Source organism: Triticum urartu, chromosome 3A, assembly GCF_056163025.1.
Source record: "Triticum urartu cultivar PI428250 chromosome 3A, HENAU_Tu73, whole genome shotgun sequence".
NCBI lineage: Eukaryota > Viridiplantae > Streptophyta > Magnoliopsida > Poales > Poaceae > Triticum > Triticum urartu.
The window spans coordinates 625,293,689-625,314,079 of record NC_141875.1 but is presented as its reverse complement, the minus strand read 5'-3'; the positions used below and the strand labels follow the sequence as shown (position 1 = coordinate 625,314,079).

General features: G+C 48.4%; 2 protein-coding genes across 3 annotated transcripts; both read right to left on the bottom strand.

The window, feature by feature from the left end:
- Positions 1-1,518: 1,518 nt before the first annotated feature.
- LOC147980866 (zinc finger BED domain-containing protein RICESLEEPER 1-like) lies at positions 1,519-4,333 on the bottom strand. The gene is made up of 2 exons (XM_087513648.1): positions 4,113-4,333; positions 1,519-3,909 (listed from the first exon to the last, which is right to left on the bottom strand). Coding segments are annotated over exons 1-2 (1,812 nt in total). The 5' UTR covers positions 4,115-4,333; the 3' UTR covers positions 1,519-2,099.
- A 1,911-nt stretch (positions 4,334-6,244) lies between these two features.
- Positions 6,245-9,884, bottom strand: LOC147980865 (nuclear transport factor 2-like). 2 transcript variants are annotated; one of them, XM_087513646.1, is made up of 10 exons: positions 9,638-9,884; positions 9,094-9,146; positions 8,875-9,012; positions 8,513-8,789; positions 8,121-8,446; positions 7,778-7,961; positions 7,578-7,699; positions 7,439-7,504; positions 7,297-7,360; positions 6,245-6,870 (listed from the first exon to the last, which is right to left on the bottom strand). In XM_087513646.1, exons 2-10 carry the CDS (start codon positions 9,142-9,144, stop codon positions 6,458-6,460), a joined length of 1,641 nt encoding a protein of 546 aa, XP_087369772.1. In that variant the 5' UTR covers positions 9,145-9,146; positions 9,638-9,884; the 3' UTR covers positions 6,245-6,457. The 2 variants fall into 2 exon arrangements, with proteins under 2 accessions (XP_087369772.1, XP_087369773.1); XM_087513647.1 differs by having other exon boundaries at positions 8,121-8,440.
- Positions 9,885-20,391: the final 10,507 nt, after the last annotated feature.

Genomic DNA, 20,391 nt, shown 5'->3' with positions numbered 1-20,391 from the left:
TCTCCTTGTTGTCGTGCTCCCTTCGGCCACCCGTAGTCCTCGGCGGCGACGCCATAAAATTCGCCTCGACCCCCGCGTCCCATTTCCCTTGGTTTGAGGCTAATGTTATGACTTCCCCGTCTGTCACACCACCTACCCCTCCGTCGGCCCCAACAAGGACCTGACACCGCCTAGACCAGCACCTCCTCCACATTATTGTCGACGTCTCGGGACATATCATATGCCGCCACCAATGTCGTGGACTCCAGGCGCCAACCTCTCCCATAGGCGCGGCAGTGTGTCAACGAAGAAACAGAGGAAAACAACGGCGTCCCACGTCCTTCCCCCTCCCCCCTTTGTCCAGGCAACGAGCGAAACTCAGGCTCCTACCCAATCCCACACAATCAAAGATTTACTGACGAGATAAAATAAACCTCCCCCCTTGTCTTGCATTTCGATTAGTGCGATTTAATGCAATGTGACGGTGGAAGAATGATGGCATTTGTGCAATGTTTGTGTTTAGCTATGATTCTGTGCATTTGGGAGGATCGAGAGTCAATAACAAATCATTTCTAGATATTGTGATGTGTGATTTCGCGTGACCAATGAATTCGATCTTGATGGCGCAGCGGTAGGGCACTTTGAACAATCAGACACAGAGGGCAAAGATGTTGAATTGGATCAATTCCAACCTTCCAGTTCGTCTAGAAACAAAGCAACTCGGGCCGCAAACTACCCCGCGGAAGAGGATGTGCTCTTCCGAGGGCATGGCAAGACATCACCTTGACGCAAACTACACCATGGAAGAGGATGTGCTCCTACCCTCGCAAACTACCCGTTGTCCATCTTCTCGCACATGCCCTCTTCATGATATTTTTTTGGAAGGAAAATACCATTTTCTGAATTACCTGGTGTGGCTAGTCATCCTTAATTTTTTTTAGATAGCGAAAATATGAAATAGATAAGAAATATATATTTGAATGCATTGCTTTTCACCCATCACAATGCGATAACGAAAATGTGAAATAGATAAGAAATATAAATTTGAATGCATTGCTTTCACCCGTCAGAATGCAAACAAATGGAAATGTATACTCCTTCCGTTCCTAAATATAAGTCTTTTTAGAGATTCCACTACAAACTACATACGGATGTATATAGACATATTTTAGAGTGTAGATTCATTTATTTTGCTCCGTACGCAATCTATAGTGTAATCTCTAAAAAGACTTATACTTAGGAATGGAGGGTGTACAATCCATACAACTATTTGCACATATGTATCAATCGGCGTGACCGTAGCTTTTATTTAGGGCATGCATGTATTTCTAGATCACCGATTTGACTACAACTAAAAATATATTATATGTCATCAAAAGCATATCACTAGATTCATATGCGAATGAAGTTTCTAAATATATTTTTTATTACATATAATACATATTTAGTTAGTTAATTTAATGACCTAGAACGACGTGCATGCCTTATGCACGAGACGGAGGAAAGTTTTAAAAGGTTCTTCGAAAGATGCAGTCCCGGTTAGAAGTTCGGTCCACCGTTCAAGGACTGTTGGAGAGTATACAATATTTGGATTATCAGCACTAACAGCTTGGAAGAGATGAACACAGAAAGACCAAGATTAGCAGGAAATGTTATGTCAAGAGCTTGATTAGTGACCTTTTAAGGACAAGATACATCCACACATGTAGGAGTCGTAATTCGGAGACCACTGTTGGTACCACAAATGCAGAGAAAATCTTTGCCGTCCGTGAACTCAACATTCCACGGCGCGACGAGCGGACAGTCGAGCCAGGCCCGAGCGCCGCCGGGAACCACGACGTGGAACACAGAGCTGAAGTCCGGTGTGGCCGCAATCACGTCAGGAACTGCACCATGGGCCCAAGGGATCACAGGGAAGCACCAGACATCGTGGCCTTCTTTCTTCCTCCTTCCGTGTATCATCTGATGTTGCAGACTTGCAGTTGCCAACTCCGATGAAACAATTTTCCAAGAACGAGATATTCCTGACTCCATGTGGCTTCAAGGGTCCGTCAGCTACAGCACTTCGCCGCCGCCATCCAACATACCATATATATGCACCTCCAGGGTATTCTCATCGTCTATTTGGAATAGCCACGAACCTTGTTCCCAATCAGGGACATTTGTTCAGGAGATAGCTTGCGGCACGCGGGAATGGCCAGCGCTGCCCTTGCCATCCTAGCCAGTGTCGGGTAATTCGATACGCTGGCCTTCCACCAGCTCAGAACGTCGAAACCGCTTGCGCCTTGGACCGGGGGATCTTCCAGGTAACGATCAAGCTCTGTTTTAGTTACTACCTCTGAACGGCAGTACGCATCCCATGCCTGTTCCAACTCATGAGCACTGCCGGCAGTCTCCTCCGTGGCACGATTTGGATTTCCACCGTCTTTACTAAAAGAGGCAAACAGACGACCCATTTCTTCTCTCACCCTGCAGACGTACTCTTCGCCCGAGGAGCCGAAGGCCCTGTTGAAAATGAAGGCGACGAACTTGAGCTTGGATCGGGGGTCTAGCGCAAACGGGATCGACCATTTGAGGTACGAGTTCCGTATTCCCAGGTCTAAATTTCCCTTTGCTCTTCCAAGAACTGCCGCAACATCGCTGACAAAGCAATTGCTGCCCCCGTAGAGATGTTCTCTGCTGGCTCGATCGATTTCAGCCTGCAGGGTCTCCCTCACCTTGAACAACTCAAGAAGGACGATGTTTGAGGTCGGGCGACTGGGGTCCGAGATTGTTTTGGTGGCGCGATCTATTCCCCTCCAAAGCCTGCACAGCAGTTTGTCGAACTCCGAGGAAGAATACTTTTGGAAAACCTGCAGCGAAGAGTAGCACGAGTACCACTTCTTGTGGTACGGCAGACGGCAGTCGAAATCAAGCTGCGAGCGGAGCTCTTCGAACTCGAGCCCGGGCTCCCCCTCGACCGTCTCCTCTGCGTCGCTGGCGAAGGGATGTGATCGTAGGTTGTCGCAGAGGTCTTCGGCGACGGAGCAAAGCAGAGTGTCCGCGTAGGTGTCGCCGTAGCAGCAGCTCACGCCGCCGCAGACGGCCTGGAAGCTCGCCTTCTGTAGGTAGGGCCTGAGGCCGCCGATCCGTCCGACGGTGATGCTGAACAGCCTGTGCAGAACAGAGTGGCTGGATATCCTCTCGACGAGCACGTTGTAACGGTCTGTGCCCTGTAGGACAATCCCGCCGGTGCCCAGCAGCGGCATGCGGCTCATGTACTCCGGCGCGACCAAATAAGCGTCGATGATCATCTGGCGGTGATGCCAGCCTTCGTCGATGAAGTGGCAGGCGACGTACAGGACCGTCCCCTGAGCGGTCTCGGCTGCGTCTAGTGCTAGGTTGACTTGTCCGGAGGTGCGCTCGAGCTCAGACTCCAGGACCCTCATCGTTTCCTCGAAAATACCGTCGCAGCTCAGCTGGATGGCGTCCCGCGAGGGCACCTCGAAGCCCGGGTTAAGCCGGCACACGAAGCTCCTGAAGCTGCTGTCCTCGACAAAGGATGGGTCGTACGAGTGCGACGCTATCATTCTGGCCAGATCGGCAGTGGCCTCCTTCCAATTGCTGTCAGCAGGCTTACTACTGCAGTCGAGTGACTGTGATTGTGCGGCGGCAGCTAGAGGCTTTGGTGGTGGTGGTGGTGGTGGTGATCCTGGGCAGCTGCCTTGGGCGTGCCGGCGGAGACGACTGGTGCCGTTCCTGCTGGTGTCGGCGGCGAGGTCGAGACCGCACCTTCTGCACCTCGCTCTCTCCTCCCCGTCGGAATTCGTGAAAGGTTCGAAGTGCTCCCACACGTCGGACCGCGGCTTGCGCTTGCGACCTTGCTTCTTCTTCTTCACCGCCACTGCTTGTCCCCCGGTGCTCTCCGCCGGCACGTGTGGATCTGTCTTCCTGCAAAATATCCAACAGGGTATCAGGAGGAAGCAGCTGTGGCTTTCGTACATGGTGGTATTACACCGCAAAATTGGCGACGACGATGGCCGCAAATCAAGGGGGAAACCGCATGGATGGATGGTGTATTGTTCGAGAACCAAAAGCTGCCGATCCAAGGAAGGAAGAAAGGACGAAGGATTGGTCTGATCTGACAAACTTACATGTAGAAACTGTTGCCGCAGATCTTGATTGCCCTTTGCCCTTGCCGGTGAAGTCTGCGCGAGGAGCAGAGCGGAGAAGCTCTGCGCTTTCTCAGTCCCAGGCTCTCTCAGCACTCCTCTAAAGGATGGTGATGGTGAGCTACTGAGCCTCCATCATAATCTGGTTACATTCCACTTGGATGTCCCGCATAAATGGTTGGTGGGATACCCGCCCACACAGTGTATGCAGGCTACAGCGTATAGACGAGGGACTGCCGTGACCTGTCGGGAGAGCACTAGAGCAGGACGGGGAACACACGCCCTATTTTTTTTTACTTTATTTTTTGGCCTTCGATTTTGAATCTCTTTTATTATATCTTTTGATTTGATACAAAATTTCAAATTAAGATTCGTTTACGTATACGTTTTTCTTGTGGCGGGGGCTTTAAAATAAGACCATTTATGAATGTGTTTTCACCGGTTTTTAAAATTCCATTAAGTTTCAAATGCTGAAACTTGGTGCACGCGGACCACAAAATCACAAGTTCCATAACTAAAACTTAAGCTTGGTGTGCCCTCATCCGAAATTCAATGACTTTGCAGATCACGAGTCAATCGGACGGCTGGGCAGGTGCGTGCCCGTGCGAATTTCCGATAACTTGTCCCACATGCACCTTTTGGAGGGGATTGGAAGGACTGAGAGGATTAAGTCTCTTAGACCAATGCAGTAAGGTGCTTGTGAAAATAAAACATTTTTTCTCAAGCACTAATGCTTGTTTTTATGGCAGATTGTGTAAGTATGCATACGTACTATACAAACAAGCATTGGTGCTTAAGAAAAAAAATCAGTTTATTTTCACAAGCGTTTTGCATTGTATATGGCCTTATACAAGCCAAAATCTCTAAGTATCCTTAGAGAGATGCTTAATAGAACATGGCCAGAGGTGTCTCCAACTTCTTTTGCCGGGAACAAAAGGATTCAATCGGGATCACCCTAATGGTTTAGACAAGGGTAAAGAATGTACCAACGATGGCAATGTTGCAAGGATGTCCTCGGACACAAAGGACTCTGATGTGACTTTTCCCGTTTCACTCCCCCTCCCTCTCTTTCGTTGCCCCCTCTTTTGAAAGTTGTCCAGGGCTGCCTGGTCCGATCCAATACCTCATGTGACGTCGATGCCGGCCGGCAATTGGTTGCAGAGAGGTGCTCGGGTCTTCGTTGCGCATATGTTGGTAGTAGTAGTCCTAGTTAGTCTTGACGTTCTGCCATGGATTGAAGATATGGCGCCTTTGTGCTTTGATCATTTCTCTGGGCCTTCGAGCACCCAGCCATGTTAAAAGGAATGACTAGATGTGCATGACAGCCCAGCTAAAGCTCACTGCACCAGATTGGTGCGATAAGCGAAAGCGAAGGTCAAAATGTCGTATCCAGGATCACTGACGCTTCCCTGAGCTGTCAAACATGATAATAAAGATAGGCACGTGCTAAGCGTTGGACGGCTGATGCGTAGATCTGTTGGATCCCGCTTCGTCCGATCTAGGGTGCGTCAGCAATTCCGCTATGACCCCCATTTATAATGTGGCCCATGTTGCGCTTGGGGGTTTGCAACATGATCAATGTTACAGGTTCGAAGAAGCATTTTTCTTCAAAACTGCAAGTGTGGAAGCTCAATTTTAAGGTTTTTTTTTGCATTATGGGCTATGGAATTGAGTCCTCTCAACTCGTTTTCAGTAGAAACTTACGTTCATGAAGACTGTCTATATGTTCCTGACATCGCAAATATAGTTAATGACAAGCATTTAATAAAATATCTATCTTCGAATGTCTATATGTTCCCGATAGTGCAATCTCGCATTTAAAGAAACCCTTACTTTGTTGGGGCTCATGTTGCAACCAGTTGGCACATGTGCAAGTGCAGCCCCCTTTTAAAACAGGCAGCAATCAGTGCCGGGCCCCTGCTTGAAAGGGAAGTGGGGGAGAAGGGGCGGGGAAGGATTCAAGGCTTCAGAAAGGAGCCTGGAAATTTCCAGAGAACATATGAGGTGGAGATGCAGCGTCTGCATCATTCGGCCGCGATTTTCACATAAAGATAATAAGATAAGATAATATGAATAATAGCATGAACGGCAAACATCAAAAGACAGAGATGACATGAATGACAACATAGAACTTCGCTTCCACATTCCAGACCAGAGTTCAGATCGCCACAGTTCAATTTTCGCATCGCAACCAACCAATTGACGTTCACCAGCCAAATTCACCTTACACCACCAAACGACCAGCGCTAAACTCGTAACCAGTTCCAAAAAAATGATCTCCTATTCTTAGGCTCCCCTAAAACCGGGTTCCCCTGGGAGCACCTCCTCTATGCAGCAGCAACCGGTGTCTGCTTCGTGCCGTTGTTGACGCGGGTGTACCTCCCGGTCCCGTTCTCGTTCTGGAAGGGCCGCGGCTGGTGGAAGCCGTTCCCGTTGTGGTGGTGATAGCCGTTCCCCTGGTGCGGCGGCCCTCGCCCGCGGCCTGAAAACTCGTTGCGGTTTCGGAAGTCGTTCCTCCTGTTGAAGTTTTCACTGCCGTCGTTCCTCCTGTTGAAGTTGTCGCCGTCGTCCCTCCTGCTGAAGTCCTCACCGTCGTCCCTCCTGTTGAAGTTATCGCCGCCACGGTAGCTCGCACTGTTCATGTAGCCACCTCCCCGCCCCCTGAAGTTGTCACCACGGTGACCCCTCCCGTATTGGAAACGGCCACCTCCGCCAGCATTCATGACAATACCATTCACAACTGCGGAAATAGTTCAAGTTAATCCATATCTCATAACGGATGCTGCATTCAAGCTAACAAAATAACCACACATCATCTTGAAAATAAACAAAAGAACCTCTAAGAAACTCATGGGAAGCATTCCAACAACAGGCTTTCTTTTTCTTCTATATAATCAGCATAGATTGATTAAGACTAATACTAGCAAAAAGAAAGGACATTAGTAGAGCAGCACAACATTGCTACTTGATGCCACAAAGAACAGCTACTCCCTCCGATCCATATTACTTGTGGCTCAAACAGCACTGATATTAATATGGATCAGAGGGAGTACACAGATTTATGCAACACACATTTTTACATGCTCAGAAAACAAAGATGCATAGAAACCAAATTAAGAGTAGCATTGGTAAAGTAACAAACTAGAAAACCAGGAAGGTTGCTTACCTCTCGTACTGGTTCGTTTCTGCTCAATGCCCACTTCAGTGTCGCCAATATAAAGTGGAGATGCCTGCATCACAGTAAGATACAATTATTACATGGTCTCACAGATACTGTAAAAAAGATAATTTGTCCGGTATAGGCATACCTGAATTGCTGCTTGCATAGATTGCTGGGATTCAAATTCAACAAAGCCAAAGCAGTACTGATCAATCTGAAGCAATTAAAGTAAGAGAATGTCAGACAAATAGCACCAGCTGGAGCCAAAACAAACTGTTACAACTAACCTTGTTGTTCCTAACTTGGATGCCGTCTGGCTTGATCGTACCAAATTTCTTGAACTCTTCTTCAACCATTGGGACAGTCGAATTGTAAGGCAAACCCTTGATGAAAATCGAAAAGCCTTGTTCTGCAGGGTATAATAATGATCACAGCTATGAACGCCAAAATGACTAAATATTTATACGAAGTCAAAGTCATAACCAACCATCATGAGAAGTTTTATTCTTGGCAACACTTGTGCCCGATGGAGTGCCTTCAGCAGCCTGCGAAGGCTTTACAGAAGATTTTTCTGAACCTTCAACAGCCTTGGTCGGAGGCTTGGTCGCAGGTTTAGGAGATGGCTTAGGTTTGACAACTGGAGTTGGTGGGCCCTCCTTCATGACTTTCACCTGCAGATCAGTAATTAGAAAGAACCTCAAGGAAGTCCACAAAGGCTAAAGGAACCTCAATTCAATTCATAAAAGCAATAATTCCATCACTTCAGAATTACATTATGAACATAGCAGTAAAAGCCTACTTGACAAATAAAAGATAAAATGATAACTCACAATTGATGCATAAGTCTTCTTAGTGACATCCTTCTGAGCTGGAGAAGGAGGAGGGGGAGAAGCAGCAACAGGGGTCTTTTTTGGAATATCCTTCTGAGCTGGAGGAGGGTTATCCTTCTGGGCAGGAGGAGAGGGGGGAACAGCAACAGAGGTCTTTTTGGGAACCTCTTTGGTCACCTTCACAGGTGGCTCAACCTTATTTTCAACACCTACATTAGCAGTCGGGTTACTTTGAACAGTTGTGCCATTAACAGTGGGATTCCGAACATCCACGTCGGCAACAAGGTCAGTAGTCGAACGCTCCACCACCGGAGCAGGATCTGCTACTGTTGAAAATGTGAGTACACATGGGATTACAGTTGTTTTTAAAGAAATGCAATAAAAATATCAACCTGATTGAGCAACAGGCTCATCCTTCTGAGTTCTTCCGTTTTCTAGATTCCTTTGTGTTATCAACCTAAAAATATCATTGAGAACAAAATAGCCGCCACCATCTTGTGGCGCCAGGAAGAACGACTGTGTAAATCGTTGGCAGAAGTCATCAACCATGGTTAATGATCCAGTAACAACAATGAGAACACCACCATTGTGGGATAACACTGCATCTGCAGTCTCTATCTCTGTCAAGTATTTGCTGAAGTCCATGGCCATAATTTTCTTGCTGATCTCCTGTTGGAATACAGGAGGTGCGAATAAGCATATAGTCAAGAGTAAGGTCGTACAAGTTGTAGCAACAAATTTCCATGGAACTTACAGGCAATGTTGTTACGTATTCCATGACACCATCAGAACCTGTCCGGCCAATCCTACTTGTGTCTTGATAAAATTTATGCGCCTGGTCTGGTGTCTCGTGCAGGATATGGTAATATTGCTCAACAAATACAGAGCAAATCTATACAGCAAAAAGATGTTGATCAAAACGGGCACTGGTCGCTTTGAATAGTCTATTCACAGGAGGCACGGAGAAACCTACCACTTGGGGACTTAAACGAGGAGCGGCAGCGGTTCCTGCTTGCGTTGCCATTGCTGAAAGAAAAGTATACATTAATGATTAAACAAGATAAGCAGTACATGGACACAAAAAAGCTAGCAGGATTAGAAGAATGATTTAGAGAAGGGACGATTGGCCCACATAAAAGTCAGAATACCGATCCAATCATCAACAATTCTCTTAACTACAAATCCAAATGCAGATTCTATAAAGTATGCACCCCGAGCATCTGTCCACACTAAGAACAGAGACCAAAAGGAGGGGCAACAAATTCAATCTACTCTAAACACCAACAACAAGAGGTCTGGCGGCATGAACCACGGAAATAGCATGTCAACCATAATAGACAAACTCTATGATAATCTCAGACAAGTACTTCTTCGACAATAATGCCCAGCCCCTAGGTAGATTACGACTATATACACGCGTGGACAGGAATCAGGGGCGGATCTAGATGGCGCGCCGGCACAGGTTATGAAGGTCAACGGGATTCAACTAATCGCTGGATGAGAAAACAACACCATACCTCACGGGGCGGAGACAGCGGCAACGCGATGTCCCCGACGAGGAAGAGCGGGTTCGGCGGCGGCGGCGACGCGGGGCAGAGGCAGGGCGCTGGGAGGGAGGGGGCGGGGTATCGAAGCGTCGGCGGCGGGATTGGGCCGCCGGCGCTGAAGCTAGGGTTTAGCACGGCGGAGAGATTTAGAGCCGCCGCTTTTTTTTCGAGGGAGATTTGGAGACACGGCCGCCTTGGTAGGGCTCGGGAGGAAGAGCCGGGGCGACTTGTATAGGATCGGTCCCTCGGGTGCGTGCTGGTGATCCTGCGATGCGAGCCGTCGGATCGGGATTGCGTGGCTTGGATCGAGCTGGATTCGGAGGCGGACTCGGGTTTTGTACAAACACCCCCTCTCCTACCAAAAATTGGGAGCAGGACTCCGGTTTAACCCCAACTTTTTTGGACTGAGATGTTTTGAGTTTGTACTCCGGACGGGTTTATACAAGACACGATTAAGAGAGTCTGAAGTTGCCAAGACTCCCGTAATTTATGCCTTTTTACGTAATTTATGCTATGATTATAGTTTTGATGAAATAGGAATTTCTGCAGTGAGTGGATTGAAATGGCTCCTAATGAGCTTCTTCCTCTTTTACTTAAAGATGTAAGTGTTATCACCAATGAATAAAGAGGGAACTTTAGTTGTCAAAAAAAAAACAGATTTCATGCCATAGTCTCTTAAGCACCATGTTGGTCTCTTCACGCTGCATACTCCGCCGCTCGTCATCCCATAAATAAATGAGCGTCGGTCATCAAATATGCGCGTGACAACGAGGAAGTTTACTGGCTCCTACTGGCGCCATTAATTTCAGTCGCTCACTTCTTCAAAAACATCATGCAAGTCTTGTACTTCCGTCGAGGGGAAATTTAAAAATTTAAAAATGTGTCTGCTAACCATGTGTGGAGGAGTAACTGGTTTTCCCTGCCTTTGGTTGCTATTTGATCGGTTTACCTATGACACCTCAAGACCACATGCAGTGACCCAGTGGTCTCTTTGCTTCATTATCTTCATTCATCCGGGAGCCCTCATGAGCTCAAGTTATCATTTTTCTCCTCTTCTTACTCAGCGCCCGGCCACAACCCCCTCCAAGATGTTGGCCATTTCCCTTTGAAGAGTGCATTTTGTACTCATCATTTGAAATTTGGAGAATCACAAACTGCCTAATCACTAATTAATTGTTAAAATGAATAGTTCATCTCTTTAATTTATCGATAGAATTCTACTTTTATAATGATGAACTCTTCGATTTGTCTACGACTCAATCCCAGAACTCTAAAAATGGAAAAACATGCATCTTTATAAATTACACATCAAGAGAAGCATTTCCATGGGTTGCACGTTGTTGGGACGTTCCCCAGCACCGAGACCCGGCAAGTATCTTCACCCGACCAAGAGCTAGGGGGCTCTATGGGCCAAAACCTTTCCGGGTCATGAAGGAAACAAGAAGGCCCGAGGTCTGACAAGATATTCGCCAGGAGACTGTCTTGTGGAGAAGCCTAATGGGCCGGCTTACGAAGAAGACTTAGATGGAAAACTCCCTAACTTGGGAGGAAAGATGAATAAGAGTTAGAATAAGATACGAGTTGAGAGTACGACCCGAAATCTCCTGTAAACCTAGGGACTCAACCTATTTTATATAAAGGGGAGTTCCTAGGACCAAAAGACTAAGTTACAATCTCTCGAGATCTAGGTTAGCGAATCCGCATCATTGTAATCGAGATCTCCAGCAATAACAATCGAGCAGGAAGTAGGTCTTTACCTCCATCGTGAGGGGCCGAACCTGGGTAAACTTGTGTCCTTCGTTCCCGATCAACCCCGTTCAAGCGAACACCTAGTTGCGATGGCCTCCAGACTTAGTCCTTTCATGAGGACATCTGCCGTGACAAAACCACGACAGTTGGCGCCATTGGCACCAATAGGACTGCACCCGCCAATACTGGCACCTATAACCTTCGGTTCCGACTCCCTCATAGCAAACAAAGCAATTGTTTGTGAAGATGATTGACACCTACTAAATTCTCTTTATAGGATGTCTTGGACCCCGGTGTCGGTGTCAAAACCGGCGGATCTCGGGTAGGGGGTCCCGAACTGTGCGTCTAGGCCGGATGGTAACAGGAGGCAAGGAACACAATGTTTTACCCAGGTTCGGGCCCTCTTGGTGGAGGTAAAACCCTACGTCCTGCTTGATTAATATTGATGATATGGGTAGTACAAGAGTAGATCTACCACGAGATCAAGGAGGCTAGACCCTAAAAGCTAGTCTATGGTATGATTGTTGTATGATGAAGTTGTCCTACGGACTAAAACCCTCCGGTTTATATAGACACCGGAGAGGGTTAGGGTTACACAAAGTCGGTTACAATGGTAGGAGATCTTGAATATCCGCATCGGCAAGCTTGCCTTCCACGCCAAGGAAAGTCCCATCCAGACACGGGACGAAGTCTTCAATCTTGTATCTTCATAGTCCTGGAGTCCGGCTGAAGGTATAGTCTGGCTACCCGAACACCCCCTAATCCAGGACTCCCTCAGTAGCCCCTCAACCAGGCGTCAATGACGACGAGTCCGGCGCGTAGATTGTCTTCGGCATTGCAAGGCGGGTTCCTCCTCCAAATTCTTCATAAAAGTTTGTAAACACCAAGAGTAGTGTCCGGCTCTGCAAAATAAGTTTCCACGTATTGCCACAGAGAGAATAATATTAACACAAATCTAATCTGCTGACGTATTCCGCGGCGCGACATCACACTATGGCCAAGCCTTTATTCGAATCGTTTTCACTTTTCCACCCCAGCGTGTTTTGCGAGGCGGTTTCCTTGGCACGTCTTGTCAAAGCAGAGATCGTGTCTCCCATTTACGGGACTCTCATCAATACGGACATGGGTAACCCAACCGTGCCATTTTATCACGGCGCTTGGGAGGCAAGCGAGTTTTACTAGGCTGGTGGGGACGCATAGTCGCATCCGCTCATATAAGGGGGTAAGGATCCACCTTTTTACCTACGCCTTCTTCCTCCTTTGCCTACCCATCTTCTGCGCACCCGAGCTCCAGGGCCCAAGCCCGCACTTCCTACCTCAACCTTCTCCAACAATGTCCGGAGCGGGAGGCAAGTGGATGGTCTCCTCCGTCATGGAGGGCCATGTCAAAAGGCTAAGGAAGGCAGGATACCTGTCCAAAGACATCGCGCACCGGCTTCCTGAGGAGGGGCAGCTTCTCCCCACCCCGAGGCCCCATGAGAGGGTAGTATTTCTTCCCCACTTCCTCCGCGGACTGGGTTTTCCTCTCCATCCATTTGTCCGCGGGCTCATGTTCTACTATGGCCTAGATTTCCACGATTTGGCCCCGAACTTCATCCTCAATATCTCGGCATTTATCGTCGTGTGCGAGGCTTTCCTCTGCATCCGCCCCCATTTTGGCCTCTGGCTCAAGACTTCCAATGTCAAGCCAAAGGTGGTGCGCGGCAACCAGGCGGAGTGCGGAGGTGCCATGGCGGGCAAAATAGCCAACGTCTTATGGCTCGAGGGCTCCTTTGTGGAGACCTTGAAGGGGTGGCAGTCAGGGTGGTTTTACATCACCGAGCCACGTGATCCGAAGTGGATCGCAGCCCCTGAATTCCGATCCGGACCCCCTACGCGGCTCACGTCCTGGAAGGAGACGGACTTGTCGTGGGGCGACGAAGAAGAGGTGACCGGACTGCAAAAATGCATCCAGTCCTTGGTGAACAAGCAGCTCAAGCTTGTCAACGTAGTCCAGGTCATGCTCGTCTGCCGGATCCTTCCATGTCAAGAACGGGACTTCAATTTGTGGGAGTTCAACCCGGCGCAACATCGAACTCTGAGCAGGCTCTTCGACACGACGTGCGAAGATGTCTGGAAGGGGCTAACCAAAGGCGCCGAGGCTCCCACATCCGCCTCTGAAGACCGCGGATTCAGCTCGCAGCATCCTGCTGGCGAGGTAAAATATTTTCATCCTTTACAGGATGTTAAGTTTACTTCATAGTTTGACGCTATGCGGGATCTAAACTCCCTCACCTTTGACAGGATTGGCAGGCGAAGTCCGGACTGATTAACTGTCCGGCTCCCTTGCCCGAAGACCCAGCCCCTGCTCTCCTAGTGAAGCTGCTGGTTTCGGCACCTTATGTGGTGCCGGAGAAGAAGGCCAAGAAGAAGAAGTCCACGGGGACTCGAAAGAGTTCCCAGCATATGGTGGTGTCGGACTCGTCATCCGATGAGTCCGAGACGCACTCCTCCCGTGAAGACGAGGAGGAGGAAGAAGAGACCTCTCCCCCTCCAGCGGGGGGAGGAAAGAAGAGGAAGGCCGCCCTAGTAGGGGAGGCCGAAGGGTCCAAGAAGAGGAAAACCCCTCCGCCGAACTACGTCCCCGACACCGACGAGGACGAAGAGGAGTGGCCGGACAGGGCCAAGCGTCCGGCGAAATCGTAAGTGTTCGGATACCAGAGTAACTCATGATATTCCTTTTGTTGCGCAGCTTTCCCTAATGTCGAATATAATCATGCAGCCCGCCCAAGGACGGGCTCGACGAGTCATCGAGCGGCTCCCTGGATTCATCGGACGTGAATTCAGTTCCGCCCGCTGCCTCCCCCTGTGCTGCGGATGACGCCGAAGTGGCGTCGCGACAAGCTCCGGGGCAAGAGGAGGTGGTCCAGGAGGAGTCGCGAGGCGACCTCCCGGACTCCAGGAGTAAAGGGGACAAGACCCCCCAGGGCTCCCAGTCCGGCTTTAAGCCAGACACCGCGCCGGAATCATCAACGGTTCCGGACCGCGGCAGGCAAACTCCTGCCAAGAGGAGCAAGCCTATTGAGCTGGCGTCCTCCGTCCAACCGGAGGCGCCGGACAATCTGCTGGAGGTGCTTAAGGGCGCCTCCATCGACGAGGAGCACCGTGCCATCATGAGTACGATGGTCCAGAAGGTTCGGTCCGCCCAAAGCGGACTTACTGAAGCTTGTACTAGCCTTCTAACAGGCTTCGAGGTAAGTAGAAATATGTAAAAATATTACCGCATAGACAGTAGCCCCTGATGCTCTGTTTGGCGTTCGGAAAGAAAAGCCGAATAGAGGATCTATTAAATATCGCAGGAGTCTAACCAAAAAGGAGTCAATATACGTATGCAGGCTTCGCTGCTGGCCACCGCCGCACTGACTGCGGAGGTGGGTGCCCTGAAGCAGGGCCTCGAGCGGACCGAGCAAGAGCTCGGCCTTGCCAAACGACAGCTCGAGGAGAAAGAAGGTAAGAGATACCTTATAGAAAAAAATGCCTATAAGAAGACGCAATTGCAAAAAATGACAGGAGTATACTGCTTATTGTAGGGGCCACAACTAAGTTGGTGACCCTCAAGCAGGCGCTGTCCGAGGCCAAGAAGAGAGCGGCCACGGAGCGCACCGAGCGGGAGAAATTTGAGGCGCAGGTCGGCGAGGTGCAGCAAGAGCTTCAGGCTCTCATGAAAAAACATGAGAGTTTGGAGCTCGACTCGAAGACGCGAGCGTCCGAGCTTGCTGCGGCCCTTAAAACTGCCAAATCTGCCAAGGCCGAAGCCCAGAAGGCCCTCCAGGAATTGGATGCGGTGAAAAAGATAGCGGCGGGTAAGGCATTCTCTATGCAAAGCAGACATATAAAAGTAAACTACTTGTTACTTACCCGAATCCGGAGCTCTCCAGGGGCATTCGCAGATCTTCCCCGCAGCGTATCCGATGCCGCCGCATTCTACCGAGCCGAGGAAGGCAGCTCGACGGAGAAGGTGTTCTGGTCTCAGTACGCTGAGGCCGGACACCCTGTGCCCTTGAGCAACCAGCTGAAGCAGCTGGTCGAGCTCCATAAGGTGGCCGAACAGGTCCTAAAGGGCTTCATAGTTCGGCTGTGGCCTAGAGAGGCCCTGCCTGGGAGCTACTTCGGACTGGTGCGGCGGCTGGTGGAGGCTTGTCCAAGGCTCGAGGTCATCAAGCGCTCCATCTGCATCGAAGGTGCCCGTAGGGCCCTTGCCCGTGCAAAGGTGCACTGGGGTAAGCTGGACGGTGAGAAGCTTGTGAGGGACGGGCCGCCGCCGGGGAAGGAGCATCGCAAGCCCGAGAACTATTACAAGGATGTTCTGGCCGGTGCCCGCCTTATGGCGGATGAATGCACCAAGGATGTAATTTTTGAATGAACTCGCTCGTGTTATCCTGTGCGCTGAAAACTTGTTCATATGCGCTAAGCAATGCTTGAATTTAAAATATTACTTTCTGTGCGGCCGTTTATCAAAAAATTGAGAGATGGCCAGTCGTCGGTTTCTGCCCCCATGCCACTAGTGCTGGGGTGTTCGGGATAAACCTGAGCGCTTTTTTTTCCATGATTGGGTCCGTCGAGGGAGGCGCTCAGCACAACGAACAAGGCAATCGGACTATAATGCTTGAACACTCTCACTTAGCCATAGAACTCTATAATTTTAAATTTCGGCGAAGCCCCTAGTATTCGGAAGACCGAGTTCGGGGCGCTATCCACGCCTTTGCCGGACAAATCCGGTTCCTCGCTCGAAGCGGCATAAGTCTTTAAGGACTCTAAAAACCTCTCGAACAGCGACCGGTCTTTTGCCTCATCATGACAGTCAGTTTTAGCTTTCTCTACTGAGGTGCTCAGCCCAGCTCAACTGGGGCACAATCGCAGTAGTTCTCCTAGTGCTACCTTAGCCGATATAGCGGAACGTAAGGCACCAAAACATAGGAGCCGGGCAAACCCAACTATTGACCCAAATCATGATTCGGAGCCGATGCATATAGTGCTATAAGTTCGGGGCGCCGCACTTGTGAAAGTGTACGGACTTCTCACGCAATATTGATGGGTACTGAAGCCCCTAGCGTATTTTTGCCGTACCACAGTGTACGGGTGCAACATGTTATTGATAAACATATATATAAAAAGAGGATAATGCAAAAAATAGACAAAAAGCTATGCATTGTTTATAGAAAGGCTGCTATGAAAGCGGAACGATACAAATAGTGCGATAAGCCAAAGAAATTGGACTATTTAACATGTCCTGGCCAGGGGCAGGCCGCGGAATTGTATTAAAAAAACAGGTATACTGCTCGCAATAGAGACCACCTGGGTGAAGGAAATATGCCCTAGAGGCAATAATAAAGTTATTATTTATTTCCTTATAATCATGATAAATGTTTATTATTCATGCTAGAATTGTATTAACCGGAAACATAATACATGTGTGAATACATAGACAAACAAAGTGTCACTAGTATGCCTCTACTTGACTAGCTCATTAATCAAAGATGGTTATGTTTCCTAACCATGAACAAATGAGTTTTTATTTGATTAACGAGGTCACATCATTAGTTGAATGATCTGATTGACATGACCCATTCTATTAGCTTAGCACCCGATCGTTTAGTATGTTGCTATTGCTTTCTTCATGACTTATACATGTTCCTATAACTATGAGATTATGCAACTCCCGTTTACCGGAGGAACACTTTGGGTACTACCAAACGTCACAACGTAACTGGGTGATTATAAAGGAGTACTACAGGTGTCTCCAATGGTACATGTTGGGTTGGCGTATTTCGAGATTAGGTTTTGTCACTCCGATTGTCGGAGAGGTATCTCTGGGCCCTCTCGGTAATGCACATCACATAAAGCCTTGCAAGCATTACAACTAATATGGTAGTTGTGAGATGATGTATTACGGAACGAGTAAAGAGACTTGCCAGTAACGAGATTGAACTAGGTATTGGATACCGACGATCGAATCTCGGGCAAGTAACATACCGATGACAAAGGGAACAACGTATGTTGTTATGCGGTCTGACCAATAAAGATCTTCGTAGAATATGTAGGAGCCAATATGGGCATCCAGGTCCCGCTATTGGTTATTGACCGGAGACGTGTCTCGGTCATGTCTACATTGTTCTCGAACCGTAGGGTCCGCACGCTTAACGTTACGATGACAGTTGTTATGAGTTTATGCATTTTGATGTACCGAAGGTTGTTCGGAGTCCCGGATGTGATCATGGACATGACGAGGAGTCTCGAAATGGTCGAGACATAAAGATTGATATATTGGAAGCCTATGTTTGGACATCGGAAGTGTTCCGGGTGAAATCGGGATTTTACCGGAGTACCGGGAGGTTACCGGAACCCCCCGGGAGTCATGTGGGCCTTAGTGGGCCTTAGTGGAAAGGTGAAAGGGCTGCCCATAAGGGCTGCACACCTCCCCCCTCCCCTAGTCCTATTAGGACTAGGAGAGGTGGCCGGCCACCCCTCTCCCTCTTTCCCCATTGGGAGTCCTAGTTGGAATAGGATTGGGGGGGGGGAGTCCTACTCCCGGTAGGAGTAGGACTCCTCCTGCGCCTCCATAGGGCTGGCCGCACCCCTCCCCCTTGGCTCCTTTATATACGGAGGCAGGGGGCACCTCTAGACACACAAGTTGATCATTGAGATCGTTCCTTAGCCGTGTGCGGTGCCCCCTGCCACCATATTCCACCTCGATCATATCGTTGTAGTGCTTAGGCGAAGCCTGCGTCGGTAATACATCAAGATCGTCACCACGCCGTCGTGCTGACGGAACTCCTCCCCGAAGCTTTGCTGGATCGGAGCCCGGGGATCGTCATCGAGCTGTACGTGTGCTAAGAACTCGGAGGTGCCGGAGTAACGGCGCTTGGATCGGTCGGATCGGGAAGAAGACGTACGACTACTTCCTCTACGTTGTGTCAACGCTTCCGTTGCGATCTACAAAGGGTACGTAGATCATACTCTCCCCTCGTTGCTATGCATCACCATGATCTTGCGTGTGCGTAGGAATTTTTTTGAAATTACTACGTTCCCCAACACTGGGAGTTCCATAATGCGGCGTGGCTTGTCTGCTTTCCTGGATCTTGCATCGTTTGTGCGGTAGTTGAATTGCCGAACGGGTCATCCGAAGTATGGGACAACAAAGTAGGGCATGTAAAACATGCAACAACAAAGTAGAGGACGTCTAACTTGTTTTTGCAGGGCATGTTGTGATGTGATATGGTCAAGGCATGATGCTGAATTTTATTGTATGAGATGATCATGTTTTGTAACCGAGTTATCGGCAACTGGCAGGAGCCATATGGTTGTCGCTTTATTGTATGCAATGCAATCGCGATGTAATGCTTTACTTTATTACTAAAGGGTAGTGATAGTCGTGGAAGCATAAGATTGGCGAGATGACAACGATGCTACGATGGAGATCAAGGTGTCGCGCCGGTGACGATGGTGATCATAAAGGTGCTTCGGAGATGGAGATCACAAGCACAAGATGATGATGGCCATATCATATAACTTATATTGATTGCATGTGATGTTTATCTTTTTTATGCATCTTATCTTGCTTTGATTGACGGTAGCATTATAATATGATCTCTCACTAAATTATCAAGAAGTGTTCTCCCTGAGTATGCACCATTGCCAAAGTTCGTCGTGCCCAGACACCACGTGATGATCGGGTGTGATAAGCTCTACGTCCATCTACAACGGGTGCAAGCCAGTTTTGCACACGCAGAATACTCAGGTTAAACTTGACGAGCCTAGCATATGCAGATATGGCCTCGGAACACGGAGACCGAAAGGTCGAACGTGAATCATATAGTAGATATGATCAACATAACGATGTTCACCATTGAAAACTACTCCATCTCACGTGATGATCGGTTATGGTTTAGTTGATTTGGATCACGTAATCACTTAGAAGATTAGAGGGATGTCTATCTAAGTGGGAGTTCTTAAGTAATTTGATTAATTGAACTTAAACTTATCATGAACTTAGTACCTGATAGTATCTTGCTTGCTTATGTTGATTGTAGATAGATGGCTCGTGCTGTTGTTCCGTTGAATTTTAATGCGTTCCTTGAGAAAGCAAAGTTGAAAGATGATGGTAGCAATTATACAGACTAGGTCCGTAACTTGAGGATTATCCTCATTGCTGCTCAGAAGAATTACGTCCTGGAAGCACCGCTGGGTGCCAGGCCTGCTGCTGGAGCAACACCAGATGTTATGAACGTCTGGCAGAGCAAAGCTGATGACTACTCGATAGTTTAGTGTGCCATGCTTTACTGCTTAGAATCGGGACTTCAACGACGTTTTGAACGTCATGGAGCATATGAGATGTTCCAGGAGTTGAAGTTAATATTTCAAGCAAATGCCCGGATTGAGAGATATGAAGTCTCCAATAAGTTCTATAGCTGCAAGATGGAAGAGAACAGTTCTGTCAGTGAGCATATACTCAAAATGTCTGGGTATAATAATCACTTGATTCAATTGGGAGTTAATCTTCCAGATGATTGCGTCATTGACAGAATTCTCCAATCACTGCCACCAAGCTACAAGAGCTTCATGATGAACTATAATATGCAAGGGATGAACAAGACTATTCCCGAGCTCTTCGCAATGCTGAAAGCTGCGGAGGTAGAAATCAAGAAGGAGCATCAAGTGTTGATGGTTAACAAGACCACTAGTTTCAAGAAAAAGGGCAAAGGGAAGAAAAAGGGGAACTTCAAGAAGAACAGCAAGCAAGTTGCTGCTCAGGAGAAGAAACCCAAGTCTGGACCTAAGCCTGAAACTGAGTGCTTCTATTGCAAGCAGACTGGTCACTGGAAGCGGAACTGCCCCAAGTATTTGGCGGATAAGAAGGATGGCAAGGTGAACAAAGGTATATGTGATATACATGTTATTGATGTGTACCTTACTAGAGCTCGCAGTAGCACCTGGGT